This window comes from Erinaceus europaeus, chromosome 7 (genome assembly GCF_950295315.1).
Source record: "Erinaceus europaeus chromosome 7, mEriEur2.1, whole genome shotgun sequence".
Classification (NCBI taxonomy): Eukaryota; Metazoa; Chordata; class Mammalia; order Eulipotyphla; family Erinaceidae; genus Erinaceus; species Erinaceus europaeus.
This window is the reverse complement of record NC_080168.1, coordinates 68,133,942-68,161,033: the sequence shown is the minus strand read 5'-3', so window position 1 is coordinate 68,161,033 and position 27,092 is coordinate 68,133,942. Positions and strand designations below refer to the sequence as shown.

The window sequence follows — 27,092 nt, the reverse complement described above, 5'->3', positions numbered from 1 at the left end:
TCTCAACTCAAGGAAGTACTTAGGTATTCCTTGGCTGTGCCCTGAGTAAGCCCACAAGACTCTGATGCTAATGGGTCATGCCTGCTCTCTGGCATCAGCAGAAGGGAATCTCATGAGCACAAGTAACTGTTGATGAGACCAGGCTGAAGCTGAGGATTCTGTCAGTGGGAATCACACAGAGCACCTCCTGGGACCACCCTCCTCCTCCTCTGCTGGTCATACAGGGCATGTGAACAGACTCTACCTTAAGCAGGGCAGCCAGCGCAGACATGCTGAAAGCCTCAAAGACTTTCTGGTAGATGCAGACATCCTCGACTCTTCACTCCTTGACACGAAAGAGAGAGCTGGACACAGCACTGTGTGCACTGTTCAGCTCAGTCTCCAAGACTGAAGATTCTGCTATAGCCTGGGCCCCTGGGCTGTGATGTCAGTGGTCAAAGGTCAGCATCATAACTGACAGCTGACAGAGTGCCCCTCTAAAGCCAGTTGCACCTATAGCTTTGAGTCTTTTAATCTTTTCCTTTTGAGATGACTATAGACTTCCAGGCTTTTATTGGAAATAATAGAGATGCTACAAGCCTAGCCCCTATCTCATGCAGTGGTCATCTAATTTTATAATTCTAAACAGAGTAAATATCACAGTAGGATATTCACATGGATGCTGTCACAGACACAGTATTTCCAGGAGCATTAGTGTGTGTGTGTGTGTGTTTGTGTGTGTGTGTGTACATACACAAACAAGGCAATGTTATCCTCATAAAACCATTTTTGAAAGAATGAATCCATTGGCAAATGAGTTGTGGACATTCTTTGATGTCCTTCAACTCTAGTGTAAAAGACACACATTCGAGAAACCATTGGAGGACTTGATGTAGCCTAGAATAGATGTCTTAGCTTCTTGGTGTGTTTTATCTTTTATTAATTAAGTTATTTCTCTTAATGAGAAAGATAAGAGCCCTGCTCAGCTCTGGCCTTTGGCAGTGGGATTGAACCTGGAAAGGACCCCAGATCCTCACACATGAAAGTCTTTCACTTCTTTTTTTTATTATTTTATTCATAGTTCACTGGACAGCTACAGAAAAAGTAGAGTGAAGGAGATGGAGGGAGAGTGGAGAGAAACCTATAGCACTGCTTCAACTGCTTGTTAAGCTCTTCCATTCTAGGGGGGACACGTGTCTTGAGCCCAGCAGCTTGTAACTAATGTTCTGAGCCAGGTGCACCACAGCCTTCCACCACTTCTTGTCTTAAACAGCTCTGTAGGATGAGCACCAGACAGTGTGTTTGTGTCTGTGTCTGCTTGTGTGGGAGAGAGGTGGGGACAAGCCTGTTCTCACTGTCCTGCTGCATGGTCTGAGTGCATGACCAGGCTGAGTGGTTCCTCAGACTTTTCTTTCTTTCTTACCTTCCCTTAAGGTCTTATAAACTATTTGAAGGAAAATATGACGTTCATACTAATGATGTCATGCTTGAACAATGCTTTTCCTCACTCAATCCAGGAAAAATGAGACAGATGTTAGTCTTTGCCATAAGGAATGATAAAAAGATTAAGGAGGCAATGGATCCCATATACTAGATTTCCCTCATGCTGCTGGCACACAGGTAAAGCACAGTCAGGTGGCCATGATGTCATTCACTTCCCTTGTCTGTCAGACTCATTGTAACTTCACCTCTAAAAGGTTCAGGCAGATTTGCTTTAGCTGCAGTTTTGGAATTCAGCCACCTGAGGGCACTCATCCTCTACACAGGGCAGCAAAATGAACAAAACTCACAGTTTTCTTCAAGTACTTAGGAGATTCTTCCAATAGATCCATTCACATATTTTAATTGTGAATGATCAACTTATAACAGTGCATAATGTTTAATAAGAATCAGAAATTCAACATACATGTAGATTGATATTAACTGTCAACTGGAGGCAGTCCGCAATATTTTGTAAAATGATTTTTTCTATGGATTATGCTTTTCAGAACATTGGAATGATTCCATTCCATACTTTAGAGATGCATCTGGATCTAAATTTACAAAAATTTTTTTTTATATTTATTTATTTTCTCTTGCACTTGTTTTTTATTGTTGTTGTAGTTATTATTATTGTTGTTATTGATGTTGTTGTTGTTAGATAGTACAGAGAGAAATGTATAGAGGAGAGGAAGACAGAGAGGGGAGAAGAAAGATAGACACCTGCAGACCTGTTTCACAGCCTGTGAAGTGTCTCCAGCAGTGAGGAGCTGGGGCTTGAACTGGGATCCTTAGCCAGTCCTTGAGCTTTGTGCCACATGAGCTTAACCCAGTGTGCTCTCGCCTGACTCCCTACACAACACTTTTTATGTGTCCAGCATTAACTACCACAATAATAGTTTGAGTTTCCTTAGGACATTTGGGGTCAATTCTCTTCTTTGTGTCCAGGTTATAACCTCTGGGGGCTCATTGCAGGCACTAGGAATCCACTACTCCTGGTTGCCATTTTTTACCTTTTTTTTTTTTTTACTTCTTCCCTATTTTGTTGGATAGGACAGAAAGAAATTCAGAAGAGAAGGGCGGAGGAATATAATATATATATATATATATATATATATATATGGATAGAAGGAGAGAGAGACCTACAGACCTGCTACTCCACTTGTGAAGCCTCCTTGCTGCAGGGATGAGCAGGAACTGGAAGCTGGGCCCTTGATCATGTACTGTGTGTGCTTATCTGGGTGCACTACCGCCAGCCCCATAATGAAGCGATTAAATGCACAGCTTTTTACTCTACAGGATAGAGAAACACCAGTAAGGGCTCTTTTACATATTAATATGTCATTCATATAGCCATTGAGTAATAACTTGTCTCATACATTTGGGGCCATGATTGGAACATTCATTTTTCTTTACATAGTTCTGTCTGCAAAGGAGATTCTGCAGATGAGAAAGAGGGAAAGGATGCAGCAGGAGGTAGCTTTTCTGGCCTCAAGTTTCAAGATTGATCCCCAGGGGGTGGTCAGCTCCTGATAGCCAACCACAGAGAAACTCCACAGGGGTGCTGGGTGTTGGCTCACCCTGATGAGAGCACATGTTTTCATGCCCAAGGAACATATAAAAGGTTAAGACAGTAAATATCTGGGAGTCTGGAGTTGGGCAATAGTGCAGCAGGTTAAGCACACATTGCAGGAAGTACAAGGACTGGCTTAAGGATCCTGGTTCGAGCCTCCGGCTCCCCACCTACAGGGGAGTCACTTCACAATTGGTGAAGCAGGTCTGCAGGTGTCTATCTTTCTCTCCCCCCTCTGTCTTCTTCTCCTCTCTCCATTTCTTTCTGTCCTATCCAACAACAAGGTCATCAACAGCAACAACAGTAATAACTACAACAATAAAAGAAGGGCAACAAAAGGGTATAAGTAAATATTAAAAAAACAAAAAGACAGTTAATGTCCAGGAACACTGGCTGCCCTGTGGCTCTGCATTTTTACAGTTATGTGTGAGAAATAGTCAGCTAGCTTACAGGAAACAGTCTTTCAGGTACTGGCTTAGACAGCAATCCTAAACTCTAGGACATCTTATCTGAATGTCCCCCACATTTGAAGGTAGACAGTCGAAGGTTAAGGATGTGCTGGTGGCCTTCAACTTCTCTAGAACCAGAATGAAACAGCTTATGTCCTCCACCACTATATTCTCAGGGAAGATGGGGGTCTCCTGGATAATAGCTATTGTACAGGAGCAGTTTGGGGCGGCCCTGTCCCCAGAGGCCATCACAGATTCAGGGGTGAGCTCAAGGCACTGAGGAGGAGTAGATTTGGCCAAGTGGGGCCATGGGCGTGTGGTATATGGTGGAGTGCTTGCAGCTAAGTTTCCATATCATTGATGGTGGTGATTATGTCACTGTTCTGGTCCACTGCCACCACGAAGCTGTGATGGATGGTGTCTGAGGACAGATTGTAGAAGGGCCAGGGATAACCCACCCTCCCCGAGCAAATAGACCTGTGCCATAGCAGTGTGTGTAATGATGAGCTCCAGTGGCCACTCTGTGTGCTGAGAGGAGGTGGAGAGCCAGGTGGCCACCAGGCCCACTTTCTAGTTGAGAGCATTATAGAAGGAGAGAAGGAAGAAAGTCCAATCAGTCTAAAGTCCAGGAGAATGATGTACCTCACCATGGAAATGTTTGTGCATGGGCTGATGTATGAGATTTGACTTCTCTACTTCTAACAGGATTTAAGATTTCGTAGGTGGAATCCAGATATATTGTGTTATTCATCTTTCACAGGGAGAATGCCTATAGAAAGAACGCCCTGTCCCTTGACATACAGTCCTACCTCCAAAGACAGCTCTATGAGCAAAGACAGAAAGCAGAGAGGGCACTGAGTCTTGTCACATACTGTTGTCTGGCTTCTGCCTTTTGAATGGACACTATCTGTTGCAAGAGTCACCAAGGCCTGGCAGTGGTGCACCTGGTTGTGCACACACAGGCGCCAGGGGCAGGACCTTGTTTTAAGTCCCTGGACCCTATTCCTGGGTGTGGGGGAGGGAGAGGAGAACACCTCCCAAGTGGGGGAGCAGTGGTGCTGATGTCTGCCTTTATCCTTCTCACCCCATCTCTATATCTCTCTGGTGTGGAAAATTAGAAAAGGAAAAATTGACTGTGGAGAGCAATGGTGTCATCATGCAGGCAAGAGTCCCAGCAATAATCCTGGTAGTAAAAAAAAAAAAAAAAAGTCATAATAAAAATTTTATTTAATTAGTCATCCTAGTCTCGTCATACTACAAAGCAAGCCAATACATTTTTTTCAATATATAATTATTGATGGGAGAGTATTAGAATGATATGGAGGAAATGCTCCTACGAAATTTTTTAAAAACTGCTAATACACATTCCTATCTTCCTTAAGGGGAGGGGATGGGATATAGAGATCTGGTGGTAGGAATTGTGTGAAGTTGTACCTCTCCTATCCTACAATTTTGTTAACATCTCCTTTTTAAAATAAATAAATAAATAGAAATTTAAAAATACTGCTCAAAAACATCCCTGTCTTCTTTCAACATAACCTGGCTCTGAGGCAGATATGGATGGTGAGACACTGTGGGATGAATTAGAGTTTCTTTCTAATGGGAATCCCAATCCTACCACCTCCCAGTCTCAGAATAGACTCCATGCCTAATCCAGACACTCACTGTGTCACATCCTGGATTGCCTGAGACACTAGAGAAATCTAAAACATTCCCTATCCATCCATCAACACAGATCCAGCATCACTGTAAACACTTTGAGTCTTCCTTTTAGGTTGGTCTTCCAGGATTTTCTCTCCTTTTTCTTGCCACTCTCTTCTTCCTTCCCTTAGGCTCTCAGTCTTCCTCAATATATACTAAGATAGTAATAATATAAATGAATGAAAACATATGTACAAAAACTTACAGATCAACTTATATCCCTCTATATAAAACACTTTTGTGTGTACTACATGAACAATCTCTATACATTTAGAAACAAGTAATATTACAAGTCATTACACAGACAATGTATTAGATTCACTAAAAAGGGTTATTTCAGTTTCTCCAGGAAGTAAAGGTATGTAGTGTACATTATCATTTTTACATGGTACTATTATTTAAATTCTAGACACCCATGATTTTTTTTGTGTGCATTAGGTGTCATTTAGGTGTGCATTTAGTGTCAAAGTAATTGATATGACTAGTTAATTTTTTTCCTTTGCTTTTTCTTTTCTTTTTTTTATTTAAGAAAGGATAAATTAACAAATCCATAGGGTAGGAGGGGTACAACTCCACACAATTCCCACCACTCAATCTCCATATCCCACCCCCTCCCCTGATAGCTTTCCCACTCTCTATCCCTCTGGGAGCATGGACCCACAGTTGTTGTGGGTTGCAGACATAGGTGTTGACTGGACAGTCCATACTCCAAGTCTGCCTCTCTCTTTCCCTAGTAGGGTGCGTCTCTGGGAAAGCAGAGCTCCAGGACACATTGGTGGGGTCTTAGTCCAGGGAAACCTGGCTGGCATCCTGATGGCATCTGGAACCTGGTGACTGAAAAGAGGGTTAACAAACAAAGCCAAACAAATTGTTGAGCAATCATGGACCCAAAGCTTAGAATAGAGAAGAGGAAGTGTAAGGGGGGTACTCACTGCAAACTCTAGAGTACTTCTGCTTTTAGGTATATATTTTGCAGTAGTTTATGGATACGTGTGCACATAAGCTCTCTCTCACCGAAACTGGTGTATATCTAGGTTTTGGGACTTTGTTAGAAAGTGAACCACCTTAGATGGAATTAAAGAATACTATGAAAGATAAGGTCTCACCCGAGTAATGAAGCTGAAGGGTTGTCATTCCACACGTGAAGTCTCTGGACACAGTCTGAGGTGAAGCATGTTGAGGTGGCAATCATTGTGTTGATTAGGTTGCGATCAGCAGATGCAATATAATTTGATACAGATTGGGAGAGGCATACGGGAAAGTGGGCCCTATCCAAAGGTATCAGGACTGGGGGGGGGGGGTAGAGGCTCTATAGTGGAGATGTGAGGTTCCTGCTGTTTTAGGGTTCAAAAAGACAATGGATAGTTAATGTTAACATCACATTATTTGGTAATTGGGTTAACTTTGAAAAATCCTTTTGTTAGTATTTGCTGTACAGTACCCAGTATCTTGTATATAGCTGTGCTATTGGTTGCTTATGATCTACTTGGTCTAGGCTTTTGAGAGAGTCTGCATTCAAATACACAGCCTATATATTAAAAAGACTCAGTCTGTGTTTTAAAAACTTTGAGACATACAATTAACTTTCCCCCTCTCATATTAACTAGTGATTTATATGACTACACATTACTAGGAGTGTACATAAACACCATTCCCACTACCAAAAGACTGTGACCCATCCCTCCTACACACTCCCACCCCCCACTGGCCTAGGAAGCTGCATGGCTACCCCTCACCACAGGGTTTTTACTTTGGTGCCCTACTTACAATTTAGTCAGGTCCAATTTTAGTTTCCCTTTCAGATCTTCTTACTCAACTTCTGTTGATGAGTGGAATCATCCCATACTCATCTTTCGCTTTCGGACCTAGCTCACTTAACATAATTCATTCTAGCTCTGTCCAAGATGGGTCAGAGAAGGTGGGTTTATTGTTCTTGACCGCTGCATAGTATTCCATTGTGTACATATACCACAGCTTTCTCAGCCACTCATCTGTTGTTGGGCACCTGGGTTGCTTCTAGGTTTTAGCTAATATGTATTGTGCTGCTATGAAAATAGGAGTACACACCTCTTTTTGGTTGGGTGTTATGGAGTCCTTGGGGTATAATCCCAGGAGAGGAATTACTGGATCATATGCAAGGTGCATGTCTAGCCTTGTGAGAGTTTTCCAGACTTCTCTCCACAGAGGCTGTACCAATTTACATTCCCACCAGCAATGCAAAAGGGTTCCTCTGTCCCCACAGCCTCTCCAGCATTTGTTGCTGCTGTCCTTTTTGATGTATGCCATTCTTACAGGAGTGAGGTGGTATCTTAGTGTTGTCTTAATTTCCATTTCTCTGACAATCAGTGACCTAGAGCAGTTTTTCATATGTTTGTTAGCCTTTTGGATCCTCTGAGGTGAATGTTTTGTTCATATCCTCTGCCCATTTGTGGATGGGGTCATTTGCTATATTGGTGCTAAGTTTGCTGAGCTCTTTATATGTTTTGGTGATTAGTTTCTTGTCTGATGTATGGCATGTGAAGGTCTTCTCCCATTCTTTGAGGGGTCTCTTTATTTGTTTAATAGTTTCTTTGGATGTGCAGAAGCTTTTCAATTTGATATAGTCCCATTGGTTTGTTTCTGCTTTAGTCTTCTTGCAATTGGGTTTGATTCATCAAAGATGTCCTTGAGGTGTAGGTGGGAAAGTGTTTTACCAATGTTTTCCTCTAAGTATTTGATTGATTCTGGTCTGACATCCAGGTCTTTGATCCATTTGGAGTTGATTTTTGCTTCTGGTGAGATAAAGTGGTTCAATTCCATTCTTCTGCATGTTACAACCCAGTTGTAACATTTATTATCCCAGCACCATTTATTGAAGAGAGTGTCCTTCATCCATTTAATCCTTTGCACCTCCTTACCAAAGATTAGATGTCCATAGGTGTGGGGATTTATTTCTGGGCTTTCAATTTTGTTCCATTGGTCTGTGTGCCTATTTTTGTTCCAGTACCATGCTGTTTTGATGATGATGGCTTTATAATATAGTTTAAGGTCTGGGAGTGTGATGCCTCCATTTCTGTTTCTTTTCCTCAAGATGGTTTTGGCAATTCTAGGTGTTTTCAGGTTCCAGATAAATGATTGTAGTGTTTTTCTATTCTCTTAAAGAAGCTTGGTGGAACTTTGATGGGTATTGCATTAAATTTGTATATGGCTCTGGGGAGAATATTCATTTTGATGATATTTATTCTTCCAATCCATGAGCATGGGATATCTTTCCATTTCTTGGTATCAGTTTCTATTTCCTTGAGTAGCGACTCATAGTTTTCAGTATACAAGTCTTTCACTTCTTTGGTCAGCTTTATTCCTAGGTATTTGATTGATTTTGCTGAAACAGTAAATGGGAGTGATTTCTGGATGTCTTCTTCTTGAGACTTAGTGTTTGCATAAAGAAACGCCACTGATTTTTGTACATTGATTTTGTAACCTGAACCTTGCTATATTGCCTAATAACTTCCAGTAGTTTCCTGCTGGATTCTTTAGGTTTTTCTATGTATGCTATCATATCATCTGCAAATAGTGAGAGCTTGACTTCTTCCCTTCCAATCTGTATTCCTTTGATTTCTTTCTCTTGCCTGATTTCTATGGCAAGAGCTTTCAATACTATTTTGAAGAGTAGGTGGACAGCCCTGTTTAGCCCCTGATCTGAGGGGGAATGCTTTTAGCTTCTGTCCATTGAGTATGATGTTGGCTGTAGGTTTGCTATATATAGTTTTCACTATCTTCCACTATCCCTTAGGAGGATGGAACATTCTGTACCATTGTTGATCCAAGTTCCAGAGCTATAGTTTCTGTCACTTTGCCGTCTACCTGTACAACAGCCTCAGGATCCAGGCTCCCTCAGGCGGGCTCCTGACTCTGAGATCTCTGCTTCTCTTCTTTTCAGTGGCTGCTGGTCGCAATGGGATCAGAAGTGCCTCTGAGGAAGTGGTAGCCAGGGCGGAGCCCTGAACCCTAGGAAACTACATCTGGAAGTGTCAAAGAGGCACACTGGCAAGTGACTCTAGTCTAGTGTGCCTTGTCGCCTCTAGGTCTGGTTTCACAGCTCTGAGTAGTTCAAGTCCTGGTGATCTTTCATGCGGTACTCTCCATTGTGCTCTCTTTATAGAGGTTGTTTTTTTTAGTAGGACAGAGAGAAATCGAGAGGGAAGGGGAGAGCAAGACACCCTCTGTACTTCCTGCAGTGAAGCTTCCTCTTGCAGGTGGGGGCCCAGGTTTTGAACTCCAGCCCTTACGCTCGTCCTTGCTCTTTGTGCCATGTACTTTTAAACTGCTGCGCTCTACCCAGTCCCTGAACTACAGCCCTTAAGCATGGTGATGTGTGCACTCAGGCAGGGACACTACCCCTGCCTCCTCTGCCTCCACATCTCTTTTTTTAATATTTTTCCTTTTAATTTTTTAAAATTACCTTTATTTACTTATTGGACAGAGACAGCCAGACATTGAGAGGGAAGGAGAAGACAGGGAGAGGGACAGACACCTGCAGCCCTGATTCAACACTTGAGAAGCTTCCCCCTGCAAGTGTGGACCAGGGACTCAAACCTTGGTCCTTGCACATTGTAACATGTGAGGTCAATCAGGTGCGCCACCGCATGGCCCCTGTCTCCCCATCTTAACATCCTTTTCTGTCTGCAGGTGGTCTTCCTGCATCGCCGCCTGAGTGGAGCTTTTCCTGCGACGTCACTTCTGACTGTGTCCAGGATGAGCACTGTCCCCAGGGGTCACAGTGACTCTCCTGAGGTGGGTTTCTGGGTATAACAACCCCAGGAGCTCAGCATCTTGCTTTTCCAACTCCACTCCAGTTACATTGAGGTTCCTGCTGTGCTGAGGTAGGAATTTTACCTGGAAGTGTTCTAACAAAAATCTATTTACCATTCTTTTATTCTGACCATTTTTTTCAAAAGGACTCACTGCTGATTGTCATTTCTGGTAACTACTGGTGCATTCTTCTACAGCCTTTTCCAAATACTATTTAAAATGTTAAATTTCACTATGGTCTGGGAGATAGAATAGTTATGTATAAGATTTTCTTAGCCTGAGGCTTCTAGTTCCCAGGTTCCATCCCTGTCACCACCATCGGCTGGAACTGAGCACTGTGCTGGGGAGAAAGAAAACATGAAATTCACTAGTAAAATTATGCAGGTTTGAATATTTTTGGAGGTCATTCTGTGTATTTTATTACTTGCAAGAATGCCGGCACAGGCTGATAGTGATAAAGTGAAATAATATACTATTGCACCTCACACAGTAGAAGCAACAGACTTTCATAAAGGCTGATTCTGATCCATTGTGCCCTTTGCTCCAGCTTTAAACCTCAGGATGTAATAGGCAGAGTGCTTTTCTTAGAACACATATCCCACCCCCATCCCCTTTCTAATTGGATAAAACTATTATGTACCTTTGTTAACTCTTGATCATCTGTGTTGGTGTTGGGGGAGAACAAATAGTACTACCCACAGCCATTATATCTAACATTAATTTTTTAAAATAATTTTTTAATATTTATTGAATCCCTTTTGTTGCGTTTGTTCTATTTTTGTAGTTGTTATTGTTGTTGTTGGTTAGGAAAGAGAGAAATGGAGAGGGGGAAGACGGGGAGAGAAAGACACCTGCAGACTTGCTTCCCCACTTGTGAATCGACTCCCCTGCAGGTGGCGAACTGGAGGCTCGAACTGGGATCCTTATGCCAGTCCTTCCACTTTGCAACACATGCACTTAACCCACTGCACTACCGCCTGACTCCCAACTATTATTTCTATAACTACCTGCATTTACATACATTTACCTATTTTTCCTGTGGCCCTGCCTTTTCTCCTTTCTAACTCACACCTACACCTATCACTACTTTCAAATGTTCTTCTTTTTTTCCTCTTCTCTCTCTCTGGGTCCTGGTGGAATTGGAGTCCAGAGCCCTCTGGTTATCTTCTCCTAACATTTCTTCCCCTCTGAGAGTATGAATCAAAATTACTTATGGGGTGCAGAAGGTGGGAATTCTGGCTTCTGTAATTGCTTCTCCACCAGACATGGACACCTGGCTGGGTTGTTTGCCCAGGGAAATCAGGATGGAACCATAGTAGCATTTGCAACTTGGTGGCAGATTATTGGAGTTGGAAGGTTGACATCTATAGCTTGGTCTCTCTGGATACAATCCTAAGTGAAAAGGCAGTGGTGGCATTATGTGGCATGGTGGCACTGGCATTGGTGGCATTGATTTAGTTGAAGTCTGCAAACGCAGTATAGCAGACTAGGAGATCTAGAGGAGAGGCATCAAAAAATAACAAGCAAAATCCCAAAGGTTCCAGGACTGGGAGAAATACAGATTTAATGAGAATGGGGTAGGTACTTTCCAGTCTTACAGTTTAAGAAAGCAATAGATAATTATAATAATAATAATAACAATAATAATATTATAACAGAGTTACTTAGGAGTTTAGTTAGAAAAATACCATGGGTGATTTGGGAGGTGGCTTAATGGATAAAGCACTCATCTCAAGCATGAGGTCCTGAGTTCAACCCCCGGTGACAGCGCGAGTACCAGTGTGATGTCTGGTTCTTTCCCTCTCTCCTCCTCTTATCATTCTCATTAATAAATAAAATATTTAAAAAAGAGAAAAGAAAAATACCATGGATAGGAAATCCGATGCCATATTTAACCTCACCATGGAAAAATCACTAATTTAACCTGTAACATTGATTATTAATTTTGCTGCTATTTTTCATGTTAGTTAATCAAATATATTGGATGGGTAGAGGAAACAATGCTGTCTTTATTTATTTAAATGTTTTATATTAAGGGGGGCAGGTGCTAAGTAACTGGGTAGAGTGTACACTTCACCATGCATGAGGACCTGTGTTCAAGCCCTGGTATCCCCATAGGAACACTTGCATGGGGGTGGTGACAGGCAGAGAGAATCTTCACAAATAGTGCAGTGTTATGGTGTCTTACCTCTCTTAGGAGATGTCTAAACATAGAATAGGAGTACAGTATGTAAAGCATTGGACTGTCAACTTTTGAGGTCGAGTTCAATTCTTGACATGCCAATTGCCAAAGTGATGCTCTAGTTCTTTATTTGATTAATAAATAAGTAAATCTTAAAAAAGAAAGAAAGAAAGAATAGTCTTCAGGGAGCAGTATCATACAGGTGTGACTTTCCACAATAACCCGACAAAAAGAAAACAGTTTAAAAGTTTGAAAGAATTATTGGGGTGGGGTGTTGGTTTATGTTGCAGGAGAGAGAGGGAACACAAATATTTATTCAGGCAGACGCCTCAGAGTTGGGTGAGAGCACAGCACTTCGGGCCACATGGAGCTAGCAAGATGGCCGCCTACTGCTATGTGCAGCAACCCTTCTCTGAGTCGGTTGCTGAAGTGAGGGAAAAGGCAAGAGAGAGAAGGGAGGAAGTGTGAGGGCTTTTATGGGAGAAATTCAGTAACTGGAAAGTCCTTACGGGATTGGCTAGAAAAATGGGGGTGGAAAAAACAAGGCATTCTGGGAAGTTATGGTTTCAGCTCTAGCGGGAATGGGTGATACCCTGAGGGTATCTGCACAATTACCCAACAGTATGGGTGTTCTGGAAACTGGGAACTGTATTTAGAGCTGTCTTGGGGCAGTGAACTAAGTTCTTTAATTTTCTTCAGCTTTATTATATATGCTGTGCTGAATTTTTTTCTTGTTTTTTTCTTTTTAATTTCAAGTGCATTTATTGTATTTCAGGTGCTGAGATGAGTCATCACCTGTTCATTTGCTTGTTCAGAAACTTGTCTCTTGTTGGTCACCACCACATCCACATCAACCTCTGTTCTCATTTGCTTGTACAGACACATTATGATGTGAGGGCGTGTGTTTTCAGACACAATGGGAATAATATTGTCATCTGTTAGGTAAGATTTGGCCCAAGAGACATTGTTATAAGGATACTAGGATGCTTTCGAGGCAGAAGGCACTACAGAAGTACATAGGGGACATGAACAAGGAGTTCATGCATCACCAGACTCTGGATCAGTGCTTGCAGCATCCTTCTGTGCATGAAGGGGACTGGAGGTCTGTGAAGTGGAGGCATGCCCAGTTGGCACTACTGGTAGCCATCTTCCAGGAAATCCAAGAGGCTGAGTGAGCTATAGAGGAGCTAGCCTCGATGTGTGCAGGTAAATGAAATGTGTTGGTTTTCTAAACTGAACAGCTTTGCTGGATTCAGTCTTTTAAGGACCTGATAAGTCATAAGCTGTATACTTGGAAAAGACAGGACTCAACTCTTAATTGTTTTAAGTATTCCAACTACTAGAAATCTATCACTAGAGTCCAAGGTTTTGTAATGCTTGGGTTTATTGTACAGACGTTTGTTGAGCTTGGTCCTACATGTCACCACCTACAGTGGTACCAGTTAGAGGGTTTAAATAATCTAGGCATTGTTCAATCAGCTCCCCCAAAGCACTCTGACCTCATTGTCTTCAGTCTCCTTCAATATGGTTACCCTCCTCAGTTTTCTCTTTTTAAATAATTATTTAGTGAGAGAGCATGCACACTGGTTAGCTCTGGTTTGTGATGTTGGGGTTTGAGCCTAGGATCTTGGAGCCTCAGGTATGGATGTCTTTTTGTATATCCAATATGCTTTCTCCACAATCCCCCTGTGCTCTGTTCTGGTCCTTAACCTCCTCCCCTTCTCCTTTAACAAGAGCGCCATATTTTGTAATTTTTATACCTCATGTGGTAGTGAAAATAGGCTTTATCATAGACTTTAGCATTTTGTGGTTGTATCAATATCAAGAAATTACATGACGTTGGATTTTATACTTCGGTAAATAGAACACAAAGCACTTTTATTTGATTGTAAACGACAGAGTTCTAGAACAATAGTTTGCTTTTTTATTCTAGGACAGTGGTGCTCTCGTTTGTGGTGATGCCAGGGATTGAACCTGGGGCCAAGGAACTTCAGGCATGAAAGTCTTACTTAACCATATGCTATCTCCTACTGATGTTTGCCATATATACATAAGTAGAGAAAATCCCAATTAATTTCAAAACTTAACTTATTTGGGTTGATATTTATTTAGGCACCTCCTTTCTCAATGTGTTGATTAATTACCAGTTTCTGTAATTACTTACAGACATTTAAATCATAACCTTTTGGGGGTTAAGATTATTTTTTTTCATACAAGAGGACATACTTATTAATTGAAAATTTTAATGATTCTAACTGTTCTTTAGTGTAATGATACTTTTTGCTTATAACTGAAAGTATAATGGCAAACATTTTTTCTTCTTTTATATTATTATTATTTCTTTTTTTTATTGGGGAATTAATGTTACACATTCAACAATAAGTACAATAGTTTGTACATGCAAAACATTCCTCAGTTACCCATATAATAATACAACCCCCACTAGGTCCTCTGAATCCTTCTTGGACCTGTATTCTCCCCACCCACCCACCCACCCCAGAGTCTTTTACTTTGGTTTGATACGCCAATTCCATTTCATGTTCTACTTGTGTTTTCTTTTCTGATCTTGTTTTTCAACTTCTGCCTGAGAGTGAGATCATCCCATATTCATCCTTCTGTTTATGACTTATTATTTCTGACTTCTTTCCTATTCTTTATCCTTCTGGGAGTATGGACTTAGGGACATTATGGTGTGCAGAATGTAGAAGGTCTGGATTCTGTAACTGCTTCCATGCTGAACATGGATGTTTACGGGTGGATCCATACTCTCAGCCTGTCTTTCTCTTTCCCTAGTGGGGCAGAGTTCTGGGGAAGTGGGGCTCCAGGACACATTGGTGGAATCGTCTGTCCAGGGAAGTCTGGTAAGCATCTTGGTAGCATCTGAAACCTGGTGTCTGAAAAAAGAGTTAACATATAAAGCCAGACAAATTGTTGACCAATCATGAACCTAAAGGCTGGAATATTGCAGATGAAGATTTGGGGTCTCCATTTTGAAGATAGCTAGTAGGCCTATTTTAGTTCTATTCCAAAGGGATATATATTCCAATGGGATATTATATTCCAAAGGGATATATATTCCAAAAGGATATTATATTGCAAGGGATATATATTCCAAAGGGATATTATTTTCCTACTGCTTTGTCCTCCTCTCAGGCAGTCTCATCCTGCAGGTAGCAGGGGTGGGTCTGGGAAAAGCCCTATTTCTTTTTCTGGCTCTGAGATTTTGAACTTTACATCCTGTCTCTAGATTTTATTCAAACTTAAGTCTTTCTCTAAACACTAACACCATCAAAACAAAATGAGTTGAGTTAAAGTCTTAAAATTTATTTTGGATTTGAGTCCCCACCACACCTGCAGAGGAAAAGCTTTGTGAATGGTGAAGCAGTGCTGCAGGTTTCTCTTTCTCTCTTCTCCCTCTCTACTTCCCCTTTCCCTTTTTATTTCTGCTGTTACTGTCCAATAAATAAAGATAATAAAATATTTTTATTTTTTATTTTTAAAATATTTATTTTCCCTTTTCTTGCCCTTGTTGTCTTATTGTTGTAGTTATTATTGTTGTTATTGATGTCCTTGTAGTTGGATAGGACAGAGAGAAATGGAGAGAGGAGGGGAAGACAGAGAGGGGGAGGGAAAGATAGACACCTGGAGACCTGCTTCACTACTTGTGAAGCAAACCCCCTGCAGGTTGAGAGACAGAGTACTTAACCTACTGTGCTACCGCCTGACTTCCTTTAGATTATTTTTAAGGAATTTATATTTACAATTTAATTTTGATTTGATAGAACAAGGCAATTTATACAAGGAAGGGAGATGATGAGAGAGACAAACACATGTGCAGCTCTGCTTGCTTGTCAGGCTTTCCCCCACCCCCTAGCAGGTAGGCACTGGGGCCTTGAACCTGGGTCCTTAGTCATGGTTATGTGCATGCTCAACTGAGATGACCACCACCTGTGCCTATTATAAAATTATTAAAGAATTTCTTAAGAATCCTGTCAACTTTTCATCTGCACTATTCCAGCCTTTAGGTCCATGATTGGTCAACAATTTGTTTGGCTTTGTGTGTTAACTCTTGTCAACCACCAGGTTCCAGATGCTAGCATGATGCTGACCAAACTTCCCTGGACAGACAATCCCAGCAGTGTGTCCTGGAGCTCTGCTTCCCCAGAGCCCTTCCCCACTAGGGAAAGGGAGAGACAGGCTGGGAGTATGGATCAACCAGTCAACGCCCATGTTCAGCCTGGATGCAATTGCAGAAGCCAGACCTTCCATCTTCTGCATCCCACAATGACCTTGGGTCCATACTCCCAGGGTTAAAGAATAAGAAAGCTATCAGGGTAGGGGATGGGATACAGTGTTCTGGTGGTGGGAATTGTGCGGAGTAGTACCCCTCTTATCCTATGGTTTACTCAGTGTTTCCTTTTTATAAATAAAAAAATTTAAAAAGGGAGTTTGGAGTTAGCACAGCGGGTTTAGCGCAGGTGGCACAGTATAAGGATCCTGGTTCGAGCCTGAAGGGGCCTGGCTTCACAGGCGGTGAAGCAGGTCTGCGGGTGTCTTTCTCTCCCCCTGTCTTCCCTTCTTCTCTTCTTCCCTTTGTCCCAGCTGCATCCACAACAGCTCCATGGAGCCCTGAGGCCCGGTCGCCCCCATGCTGCATTGAGTAGAGTCCCGTCACGTCTCACCCATAGGTCCCAACGCTGGCGCTGGACCCAGCGCCCTGAGCGCCCCGTCAGGACTGTGTGGAGGCCCCCCGTGTGGAAGTACTGCTGGGGACTCCCGAAGATGCTGTGCCAGACAGCAGCCAGTGGCCAGGTCCATCGTGCTTGAGCCCATCTAGTGAGATTCCTCCAATTCCAAGTAAGTGGCCCCGGTTCCCAGGCCCTTGAAGGCTGGGTTGTCGCGCTGCCTGGGAAGGTGCTGGGTGGGGGGAAGGGCGTAGTTGGGGTGCAGCCGCAGAGGGGCCAGCGCCCCTGGACCCCAAGCCCTGGGTTAGGCGCACCCTGGAGAGGTGGCTGCGCGCCCCCCAACCACCAGGACCCAGCGGCCTTGAGTGGGGCGCTCCCAGGGGAGGTGTCCGCGAGCCCCCAGACCCCGCACCCCCGCAGGGACACCCTGGAAGGGTGGCTGCGCCCCCAGATCCTGCTGCTTTTGGCTTCCTGGAGCACGAGCTCAGGGACCCTGCCAGAGAGTTGGTGCGGCCGGCCTTCCCTTTCCTTCCTGCCTGGAGAGGGGGTCGTTGGGTCCCTGGGCAGACAGACAGAAATGGAGAAAGGAGGGGAAGACAGAGGGGGCAGAGAAAGACACCTGCAGACCTGCTTCACCATTTGTGAAGCGACTCCCCTGCAGTTGGGGAGCCGGAGGCTCGAACTGGGATCCTTACGCTGGTCCCTGCGCTTTGCGCCACATGCGCTTAACCCACTGTGCCACCGCCCGACCCCCCCCCCCGACTTTCCTTTTTATAAATAAAAATTTTTAAAAGGGAGTTCGGAGGTAGCCCAGCGGGTTTAGTGCACGTGGCTCAGCATAAGGATCCTGGTTTGAGCCACCAGCTCCCCACCTGCAGGTGAAGCAGGTCCGCAGGTGTCTATCTTTCTCTCCCCGTCTTCCCTTCTTCTCTTCTTCCCTTTGTCCCAGCTGCATCCACAGCAGCGCCATGGAGCCCTGCGGCCCGCACCCTGAGGCCCTGTCGCCCCATGTTGCATTGCGTAGCATCGCTTCGCGTCAGCCCCACGCCGCATTGAGTCACTTCGCGTCACGTCTCACCCATAGGCCCCAGCGCTGGCGCCCGACCCCGCGCCCTGAGCGCCCAGCCAGGACTGTGCGGAGGCCCCCCGTGTGGAAGTACTGCTGGGGATTCCTGAAGGTGCTGTGCCAGAAAGCAGCCAGTGGTCAGGTCCATCGTGCTTGAGCCCATCTAGTGAGATTCCTCCAATTCCAAGTAAGTGGCCCCTGGTTCCCGTGCCCTCGAAGGCTGGGGTGTCGCGCTGCCTGGGAAGGTGCTGGGTGGGGGGAGGGGGTATGTCGGGGTGCAGCCACAGAGGGGCCAGCGCCCCCGGACTCGTACCCCGGGCCAGGCGCATCCCGGAGAGGTGGCTGCGCCCCCCCCCCCAGCCCCCAGGAGCCAGAGGCCTTGAGCAGGGTGCTCCCGGGGATCGCGGCCATGCGCACCCCTGGCAGGGGCGCACCCAGGGGAGGTGTCTGCGAGCCCCCAGACCCCGCACCCCCGGTAGGGACACCCTGGAACGGTGTCTGCGTGCCCCCAGATCCCGCTGCTTTCGGCTTCCTGGAGCGCGAACTCAGGGACCCTGCCAGAGAGTTGGTGCGGCTGGCCTTCCCTTTCCTTCTTGCAGGGAGAGGTGTACTCGGGTCCCTTGTCCGTGGCAAGCTTGTCCCTGCTGGAGGCTCCCAGAGCCCAGAGGGTGAGGACTCTCCCTTACAGCTGGAGGCCGGGCAGTGTGCCTCCCGCCCACCCCAACCACCTGGGCAGGAGGGGACCCCAGAACCCACCAGCCTGCCATGGCTTCCGGAGCAGCCAGGCCCAGAGAACTTTTCGCGCGCCCGCCCACCCGAAATGTGCGCCCGCTGTCCTTCCTCTTGGTGTGTGGCCCTTGACGAGGTCCTGGGGGACTGCTGTTTGGAATCCTGAACTTCGAGTTTGGCCTGGGGCAACATGGCGAGCCAAGCTCCCAGACTAGGGTGAAGGAGGCTGGGGCGCGGGGTGCGGGTCCAGGTTGGGGGTCTCCTCGCACTACTAGATCTGCAGTGTTTTCTCTGCCTCTGTCTCTCTCGGAAGAGACATGCATTTCAGAGCGGTGCCCCAGGCCTGCTGGCTCCAACCCTTGTTGAGCCCTGGGCCCGGGCTGTGGATTGGGTCTGGGCTGAGGGTCTGGCACTTTGCAACCTGCTGGTCCTGGGAGGCCACTCCTAGCGCCCACCCCAAACCCCCTCATCCAGGAGGCCTGGGCCTGGCAGGGCAGGGGTCGCCTGGGGTTCTTGTGTCTGCGGGGACAGTCCTGGGGAGACTGCAGTCTGCCTGCGCACACATGGGGCGGCCAGGGTGCTGGCAGGTGGGAGCTGCACTCAGAGCCCTGCAGAGCCCGGCAGGAGCCAATCTTGGAGCTGGGTAGGAAACGGGCAGGAACCGCTGTTTTTTTTAAAAAAGAAATTACAAAAAGGAAAAACATTGTTACTTATTAATACAAAAAAGAGAAGCAGAGCATGACTATTGGACATGCAAATCTGGGGATTGAATTCAGGACTTAATGCCTACAGATCCATTGCCCTAGCCAATCTGCAATTCTAAAGTATAAATAGGTTATTTTATTTTTGTTGTTGTTGTTGTCACCAAGGTCTCATTGCCCCCCCTTTTTTTCTTTTCTATTCTTTTCCACTCTTTTAATTTTTATTTATTTTTCCTTTTTGTTGCCCTTGTTGCTTAACATTGTTGTGGTTATTAATGTCGTTGTTGTTGGATAGGACGGAGAGAAATGGAGAGAGGAGGGGAAGACAGAGATGGGGAGGGAAAGATAGACACCGGCAGACCTGCTTCACCACCTGTGAAGGGACTCCCCTGCAGGTGGGGAGCCAGGGGCTCGAACTGGGATCTTTCCGCCGGTCCGTGAGCTTTGCGCCATGTGCGCTTTAACCCGCTGTGCCACTGCCTGACTCCTACTGTCTCCATCTCTTAACACTTTTTTTTTCTAGCTTTTCCTCCTTCTCCTACACACACAAACACTTCTCCACTCCTGGTCCCTAAACTCTGCCTGCCCCTGAGCCAGCCTCTGTGCCTTATGGGTATGACCATCTCACTTTAAAGATTTTATTTTTTCTGATGTGCCGGCATCTCATGCATGCCTGACTTCGCTTCTCTGGAGGGTCCTGAATTGGCACTGACAATGCCCTCAACCCAGTAGGATTCTGTCCCCTGGGACCTGGGGCATGGGGCTGGGCAGCTGTGGCAGACTGAGCCCCAGCATTTCATGTGCTGAATGGATGAATGGATGCTTTGGTTCTCCCTCTCTTCTGTTGTCCTATTCCATATATATACATATGCACACACACACACACACACACACACACACACACATACATATACATGATTAAATGCTTTTTTTCTCCACATGTAACAGCCCAGACCCATAGGAAACCTGGTTAGCTAAGAAGGACACCTGTAAAAGTAGCATTTTGGGGAGTCAGGCTGTAGCGCAGCAGGTTAAGTGCAGGTGGCACCAAGTGCAAGGACCAGCTTAAAGATCCTGGTTCGATCCCCCAGCTCTCCACCTGCAGGGGAGTCGCATCACAAGTGGAAAAGCAGGTCTGCAGGTGTCTTTCTCTCCCTCCTCTGTCTTCCCCTCCTCTCTCCATTTCTCTGTGTCCTATCCAACAAGGACAACATCAATAACAACAACAATAATAACTACAACAATAAAACAACAATGGCAACAAAAGGGAATGAGTAAATATATATTTTTTAAAAGTAGCATTTTGTCAATCTTTTGAATCCTCCAAATCTTCCCAGGCCCGAGAATCTCATGTGTTTTCACCACTGAACCACATGAGGGCGATAGTACACCTCGAGAGTTCTTTCCCTCTCTTTAAACTATAACAACTATTAAAACGTTAAAGCTTGCTTGCTATTTCTGTTTTCTCGAGATGCCTGCCCACTTGTTTTACTTTTTTTTTTTTAACAAGAGCATAGTTCAGCTCTGGCTTGTGGTGGAAAGTCATGAAAAGTTTTTGCCCATTTTTTTTCCTCCATAAAAGGGAAGCAGAGTGAAAGATACAGAGAAAGACTAGGGAATCTGATCAGATTAGCTCTGATTTACGGTGAGAATACGGACTGATCCTGATACCTCAGGCATGAAAGTATTTTTTTCTTTAATTATCTTTATTTATTTGTTGGATAGAGAAAATCAGAAATCAAGAGGGGAGGAGAAATAGGGAGAGAGACACCTGCAGCCCTGCTTCACCACCTATCAAGTTTTCCCCCTGCAGGTGGGGACAAGGAGCTCGAACCTGGGTCCTTGCACATTGTAACATGTGCGCTCAACCAGGTGAGCTACCACCCGGCCCCATTAAAGTATTTTTGCATAACTATTATGCTGTTTACTCAGTCCTTCCTCCCCATATATAAATAAGCGTGGGGCAGGGATAGATAGTATATTGGTTATGCAAAGAAACACTCATACCTGAGGCTCCAAAGTTCCCGGTTCTGTCCCCAGCACCAAAAAAAAAAATTTAATTAAATTAATAAATAAATAATGCAGGCACCAAGCCCTAGCGATAACCCTGGAGGCAGGGGAAAAAGAAAAAAAAAAAAAAAGCACATAATGGCCCAGAAGGTGACTCAAGCAGGTAAGGTGACATGAGTTTCGACTTGTTCCCTCACATCACATGTGTCTGGGTGGTGCTTTAGTTCTATAAACAAATAGAACAGTAAATAAATGAGTTTGCAGCTTAATGAGTGTGTGGGCACACCCTGAGCTTTGGGTACCCGTGAGACACGTGGGTAGTGAATCTGGAGACAAAGTTAGCCTTTGGGTGGAGGCTAAGGCATTGCTGGTGCCAGTAGCAAGAAGACCGGTTCCCATGAAAAGACCGGATAAAAGCATCTGCCAAGGAGCCTCCGTTTGCCAGAAAGGAAGAAGAGGGAGGCATGCATGTGAGGCAGAGGCGCAGAGAGGAGCTGGAAGAAAGAGGGGGAAGGCGAGAGCGGGGATGCCTAGTCACCCTGTCTTTTCCAAAGGGTAAACACAGTCAGGGCTGCAGAAATGACAGAGGCCAGAGGTAGCCAGAGATGATCAGCTGGAGGAGGAAGGCGGGCTGAGAGCAAAGGGGAGAGAGGCTGAGCCCAGCTGCAGGGGCGTGGAGATTCTCATCCAAAGGAGGAGAGGCCGTCGGGATCCAGACAGAGCAGAGTTGGAAGGTTGCAGGAAATTCATATATGCCCAAGGAGGCCCTATGTGAGCGCCCAACCACCACCACTACCGGGGCAGAATGTGGTGGCGGTGACAGGTAAACAGGCACGAGGGCCCGTGGAGCCGCCAGCCAAAAAGAGTGGGTAGCCCTCTTAACACTTTTTAAATAAGATTATAAAATAGTCCTAGCCTTGGTAGCACATATACTAAAATTGGCATGATACAGAAAAGATTAGCATGGCCCCTGCTCAAGGATTACACAGAGAGTCATGAGGCATACCATATTTTTTCAAAAAAAGTATTATAAAATATATGTACACAGATATAAATAATTATAATCTTTAAAGAGCCAGTTAATGCAAGCTGGCAGGTGGCTAAGTTGATTTGTATGTGTGGGATCCCAGGTCTGTCTGAACTCTGGTTCTACATATGCTGAAGCTCTTTTAAAAGATTTATTAATCAGTGAGGGAGAAAGGGAGGAGAGAGAGAGGAAAACCACTATAGCATCAGTCTGGAACATGTGATGCTGGAGGTAGAATTCAGGACCTCATGCTTGAGTCCAAAACTTCAACCACTGTGCCAGCCTCCAGGGCTGCAGATTGGCTTTTTTGAATAAAATCATGGTAATATTGTTCTCTTAACTGTACATCTTTTAAGTAATACAAAAACTTTTAAATACTTTTCTCAAATATTGTGCCTGGGGCTCAATCCCACCCAGAACCTTGCACCTGCATGGGACAGCTGAGAAACCTCCCTGCCAGTCTCCATTCTGTATCCTTTAAGAGAGGGAGACATGAAAAGCCCTGCTCCTCTCTGCACGGAGTCCCTCCCATTGCCTGCCTGTGGTGTTCACTTGCAGTGTTGAGGATCAGACCCCCAGCCACGTGCTATATAAAGCATGTGCTTTACCCCCTGAGCCACCTTCTGGATCCTCAGTTTGATTTCTGGCATTGCATGTACCAGAATGATGCTCTCATTCTCTCTCATGAATAAAAAAGTTATGTATGTTATTTATGTTATGTTTTTAATTAACGTATGTTATGTTGTGTTTTCTTTTTAAGAAACAGACAACCTGCACCTAAATTTAGGCTGGTAACTGGACTCAGCAGTAGGCCAGGCCCATTTAAAATCCAGTATCAACAAATTTAGAACCACAGCAAAGGAGAGAACAGTCACTACAATCTTTTTTTGAAGACACTGGGTAGCTTCTTTGCATTGGTCTCTATATATAAAGTTATTTTCAACATCTCTGTATTTATGATTGAAGTGGGTCAAGCTTACTTAGTTCTCCTTGAGCCAGACAACATGTGTATCTACATTTGGGTCACAATACACTGCTATAGGTTGATCTTTGAAAGTAAATGAATGTGCTGGGATGGGATTGGGAGGCAGAACTTGGAGAAAGAATCATGGTCATCCATAGATGTTGCTATATTCTGCCTTCACATAGGAAACACCTCAAGATATCAGTATCAGAGCAACCATTTACAAGTATGTTTTCATGATTTATTTTACTTTACATGTTTATTGAATAAAGACAGAGAAACTGAGATGGTAGGGGGAGGTAGAGAGAAAGACACCTGCAGCACAGCTTAACTGCTTGTGAAGCTTCCGTCTTTGCAGGTGAGTCTACAGTTATTACCATCTTAAGCTAGGTATCATTTCTTCCTTTCTTTCTTTATTTCTTTCTTTTTCTTTTTAATTTCTTTATTGGGGAATTAATGCTTTACATTCCACAGTAAACATAATAGTTGGTACTTGCATAACAATTCCCCATTTTCCATATAGCAATCTATGTATCATTTCTTTTCTTTCTTTCTTCTTTTTTTTTTTTTTTGTTATTGGATAGCGACAAAGAGAAATTGGGAGAGAAGGGGGAGGTAGAGATGAAAGGAGACAGAGAGACACCTGCAGACCTGCTTTACTACCTGTGAAGGGACACCCCTGCAGGTGGGGAGCGGGAGCTTGAACTAGGATACTAAATGGTCCTTGCTCTTTGTGCCATGTGGGATTAGCCCACTGTGCTACTGTCTGGTTCCCTTAGGTATCATTTCTAACGCCTGTTAAATCTAAAATGTTCTTAACCTTTTGTAGTAATTTCCTGATTCATGTTTCCTTGTCTTAAACATCTTGGTTCTGTTTTAGTTTGCCTTGTGGGAACTCCCATCTGTCTTTGGTCTTGATAATTTTCCAGGGCTTGTAGTTGAATGCCAGCAAGAACGCTCCCAGATAAAAACCAAAGAAATCGCTCTGCATGTGCTTCGAGGTAGGCTTTACCAGAAGATTATAGAGAAAGACAGGTGTCAACAGCAAAATGCCAGAAGACTGCAGGTAATATATATACATTTAAATAAAAGAAAGACAGAAAGAAAGGTGGGGGTCAGGTGGTAGTGCAGCAGTTTGAGTGCAGGTGGTGCAAATCACAAGGACTGGTGTAAGGAACCTGGGTTGAGCCCCTGGCTCCCCACCTGCAGGTTGTCTCTTCATAAGTGGTGAAGCAGGTTTGCAGATGTCTTATCTTTCTCTCCCCCCTCTGTCCTCCCCTCCTCTCTCTATATCTCTCTGTCCTATCCACAATGACATCAATAACAATAATAATAATAAACATAATAATGATAAAACAAGGGCAACAAAATGGAAAGGAAAAAATGATTTATTTATTAATGAGAAGGTGTGAGGGAAGAACCAGAGCATCACTGTGACCTATGGAATGCCAGAGATAAGACTCAGAATTCATGCTTTAGAGTCCAATGTCTTATTCACTGCACCACCATTCAATGCTGTCTCCTCTAAGTATTCCTGCCTGTGACCATTGAGTTTAGTGAACCTGCTGGAACCCTGCAGGGACTGGTGTTTTGCCAGAGGTGACCCCAGGAATGCAGGACCTCAGTCTGCTAGGGGAAGAAGCTGCTCAGCTGTGTGGCAGATGGGCACTGACTGAGGTGTTGTGAAAAGTAGAAGGATTAGTTCTTGAGGAAAGAAGCTGCTGGCAGCAGGTTTCTTTTTGGCGACAGGAAGACTGAACTGGATGGTTGAGGACTGAGATGGATTTGGGCAGTTGAGCAAGAACTATCCTTCAGAAGTCACAGGCAGCAGATGCAGAGGCAGCACAACATGAAACTGGATGGTGTGAGAAGAGACAACTGACACCCTAGTACAGTGTGAAGGGGTCAGCTGATAGGAGGTTATGGTGGGGTTGTCTTTGTGCCTGAAAAGTAACTCAGCAGGAAGAACCCTAGGTTTGCCTTTGTGACACTGAACTTGGATGTGTGAGATCTTGTCTTCTGGACCAGCATGGCTTGTGTGAGAGATGAGTGATGCTTTGCCAAAGGATGTCTTTCTCCTTAAGTAAGTGCTTAAAACTGGAAAACAGAGTTTTATAAATGAACTGTAATTCAGGGAGCTTGAGGCCATTGGAAGGTGTGTAAGATAAGAAGGATGTTGTAGCTGTGAATCACAATGTTATATATTTCTTCCTTTTTATCATTTAATTATGAAGGACAAGTCCATAGCCCCCTACCCTATGTACTTCCTGAGTTCCTCTCTGCTGCCGGGAGGAGAAAGATGGAGGGCACATGGTGTGGTGATTACATTGTTTGCCCGCTCGTGAATAAAGATTAAACTGCGTTCTCAGCTCAGCCACGAGTTTCTGGTCATCTGTGACCTGCCCATGAAGCCAGCCCCGGAGAAAACGACATGGATGGGTTTAGCTGAACATAGATATTTAAGCATCTGAACAGAGGCTGTGGTATAAAATCCAGCCATAACAGGATTCATTCAGAAATATTCAGAAGGTAATTTCAAAAGAATAGAGAGTGTGTTGGGCTGGGGAGATGGTCCTAGAATTAAAGCTCCAAACATTCAGTCCCAAGATACATGAGGCCCCAAGTTTAATTCCCAGTAAGCCATGGCTGATCATTGCTCTGTTCAAAACAAAAACAACAAAAAAGCAAGCAAACAAACAAAAACTAACTTAAATAATACTCTGTAGAGGTAGCCATGAGGGGGCTTTAAACAAAGTGAAATCAAATCTCCTAGAGCTAGTGGTTCTCTGTCACTAGCAGTGCAGGCACCTGCCACCTCCTTGCAGCTCTTTGCCTGCAGGATTTTCTCTCTTCAGATACTGGCCTGAAAGTGGAGCTGCACAGAGGATATATAAACAGATCACCAGCGCCTCCTTTCAAAACACCCAGTGTATTGCTCATGTATTTGTTTCTCTAAACTGGTAGGTAGGCCTCTATCCGTGAAAGCTAAGTAGAAAAATCACGGGTTTCTTAACTGTTTTTTACTCAAAGAGATAGAATTACAATATTTTTGAGGTCTACAACTCCACAGAGTCTATTCTTCAAAGGTCTTTCTGGACTTTCTCAGATTGATTTACACTGATGGGACCTTGCTTGTGACTACTGGGGATATTCTAACCTTCCCTTCAGTTATCTTCCTGCCTTTCTGTCATCCCATTAACTCAATCCTCCAAAGTGTTATGGAATTCTTTCTCTCGAAGTCAGTTATACTTGGAAAGGCTTGTTCTAAACCCTGGAATCACCTTCTCCTATTCCCATATTTCAATTACCAGAAGCCAGCCTCTAAGGACTGCAGGGTAAGCTCTGCACCTTAGTGCTTATTTTGTTATTTAATATTTGTTTTTCTAGAGAAGGAAATTGAGAAGAGGGAGACAGAGACCCCCATAGCCCTGCTTTAGTACCTGTGAAGCTTTCCCCCCTGCAGGCAAGGTCACGGGGCTTACTCGCTGGTATCCTTAGGCACTATAGTGTATGCACTTTGTGTGTGACAGCCGGGCCATGCAATATATTGTTTAAATTTCATGGTGAAAGGGTGAGCAGTGCCACAGTCCTGGCACAGTAGTTAGTGCTCACACTACCTCTGGGCCTCTTACTCCTTTCTCACCTCGGCACATCCACAGTGGGGATTTGTAGTGTAGGCACTGAGACCTAGAAGTTACCCTGGAAGCCAAAAAAAAAAAGAGATAACTGCAGGGAGGTAATTTTCAAAAAAATTTT

At 44.5% G+C, this 27,092-nt stretch overlaps 1 protein-coding gene and 1 non-coding gene across 3 annotated transcripts in view; both read left to right on the top strand.

Moving 5' to 3' along the window:
- LOC132539442 (uncharacterized) overlaps positions 1-17,909 on the top strand; it is a 48,629-nt gene extending 30,720 nt beyond the window's left edge. Inside the window, exons 5-6 of one of the 2 annotated variants that reach the window (XR_009550731.1) lie at positions 12,930-13,360; positions 17,789-17,909. Coding sequence is in view for 1 of the 2 variants with exons in the window: in XM_060194709.1 (XP_060050692.1) it covers positions 12,930-13,096 (167 nt within the window). In the remaining variant the exon portion in view is untranslated. Of the gene's footprint in view, positions 1-12,929; positions 14,524-17,788 lie in introns of those variants that run through there. The other variant, XM_060194709.1, reaches the window with a different exon arrangement.
- A 4,344-nt stretch (positions 17,910-22,253) lies between these two features.
- On the top strand, positions 22,254-22,360 carry LOC132539615 (U6 spliceosomal RNA). The gene has a single exon (XR_009550953.1). It is a non-coding gene; the product is annotated as a U6 spliceosomal RNA (small nuclear RNA).
- The last annotated feature ends 4,732 nt before the right edge of the window (positions 22,361-27,092 follow it).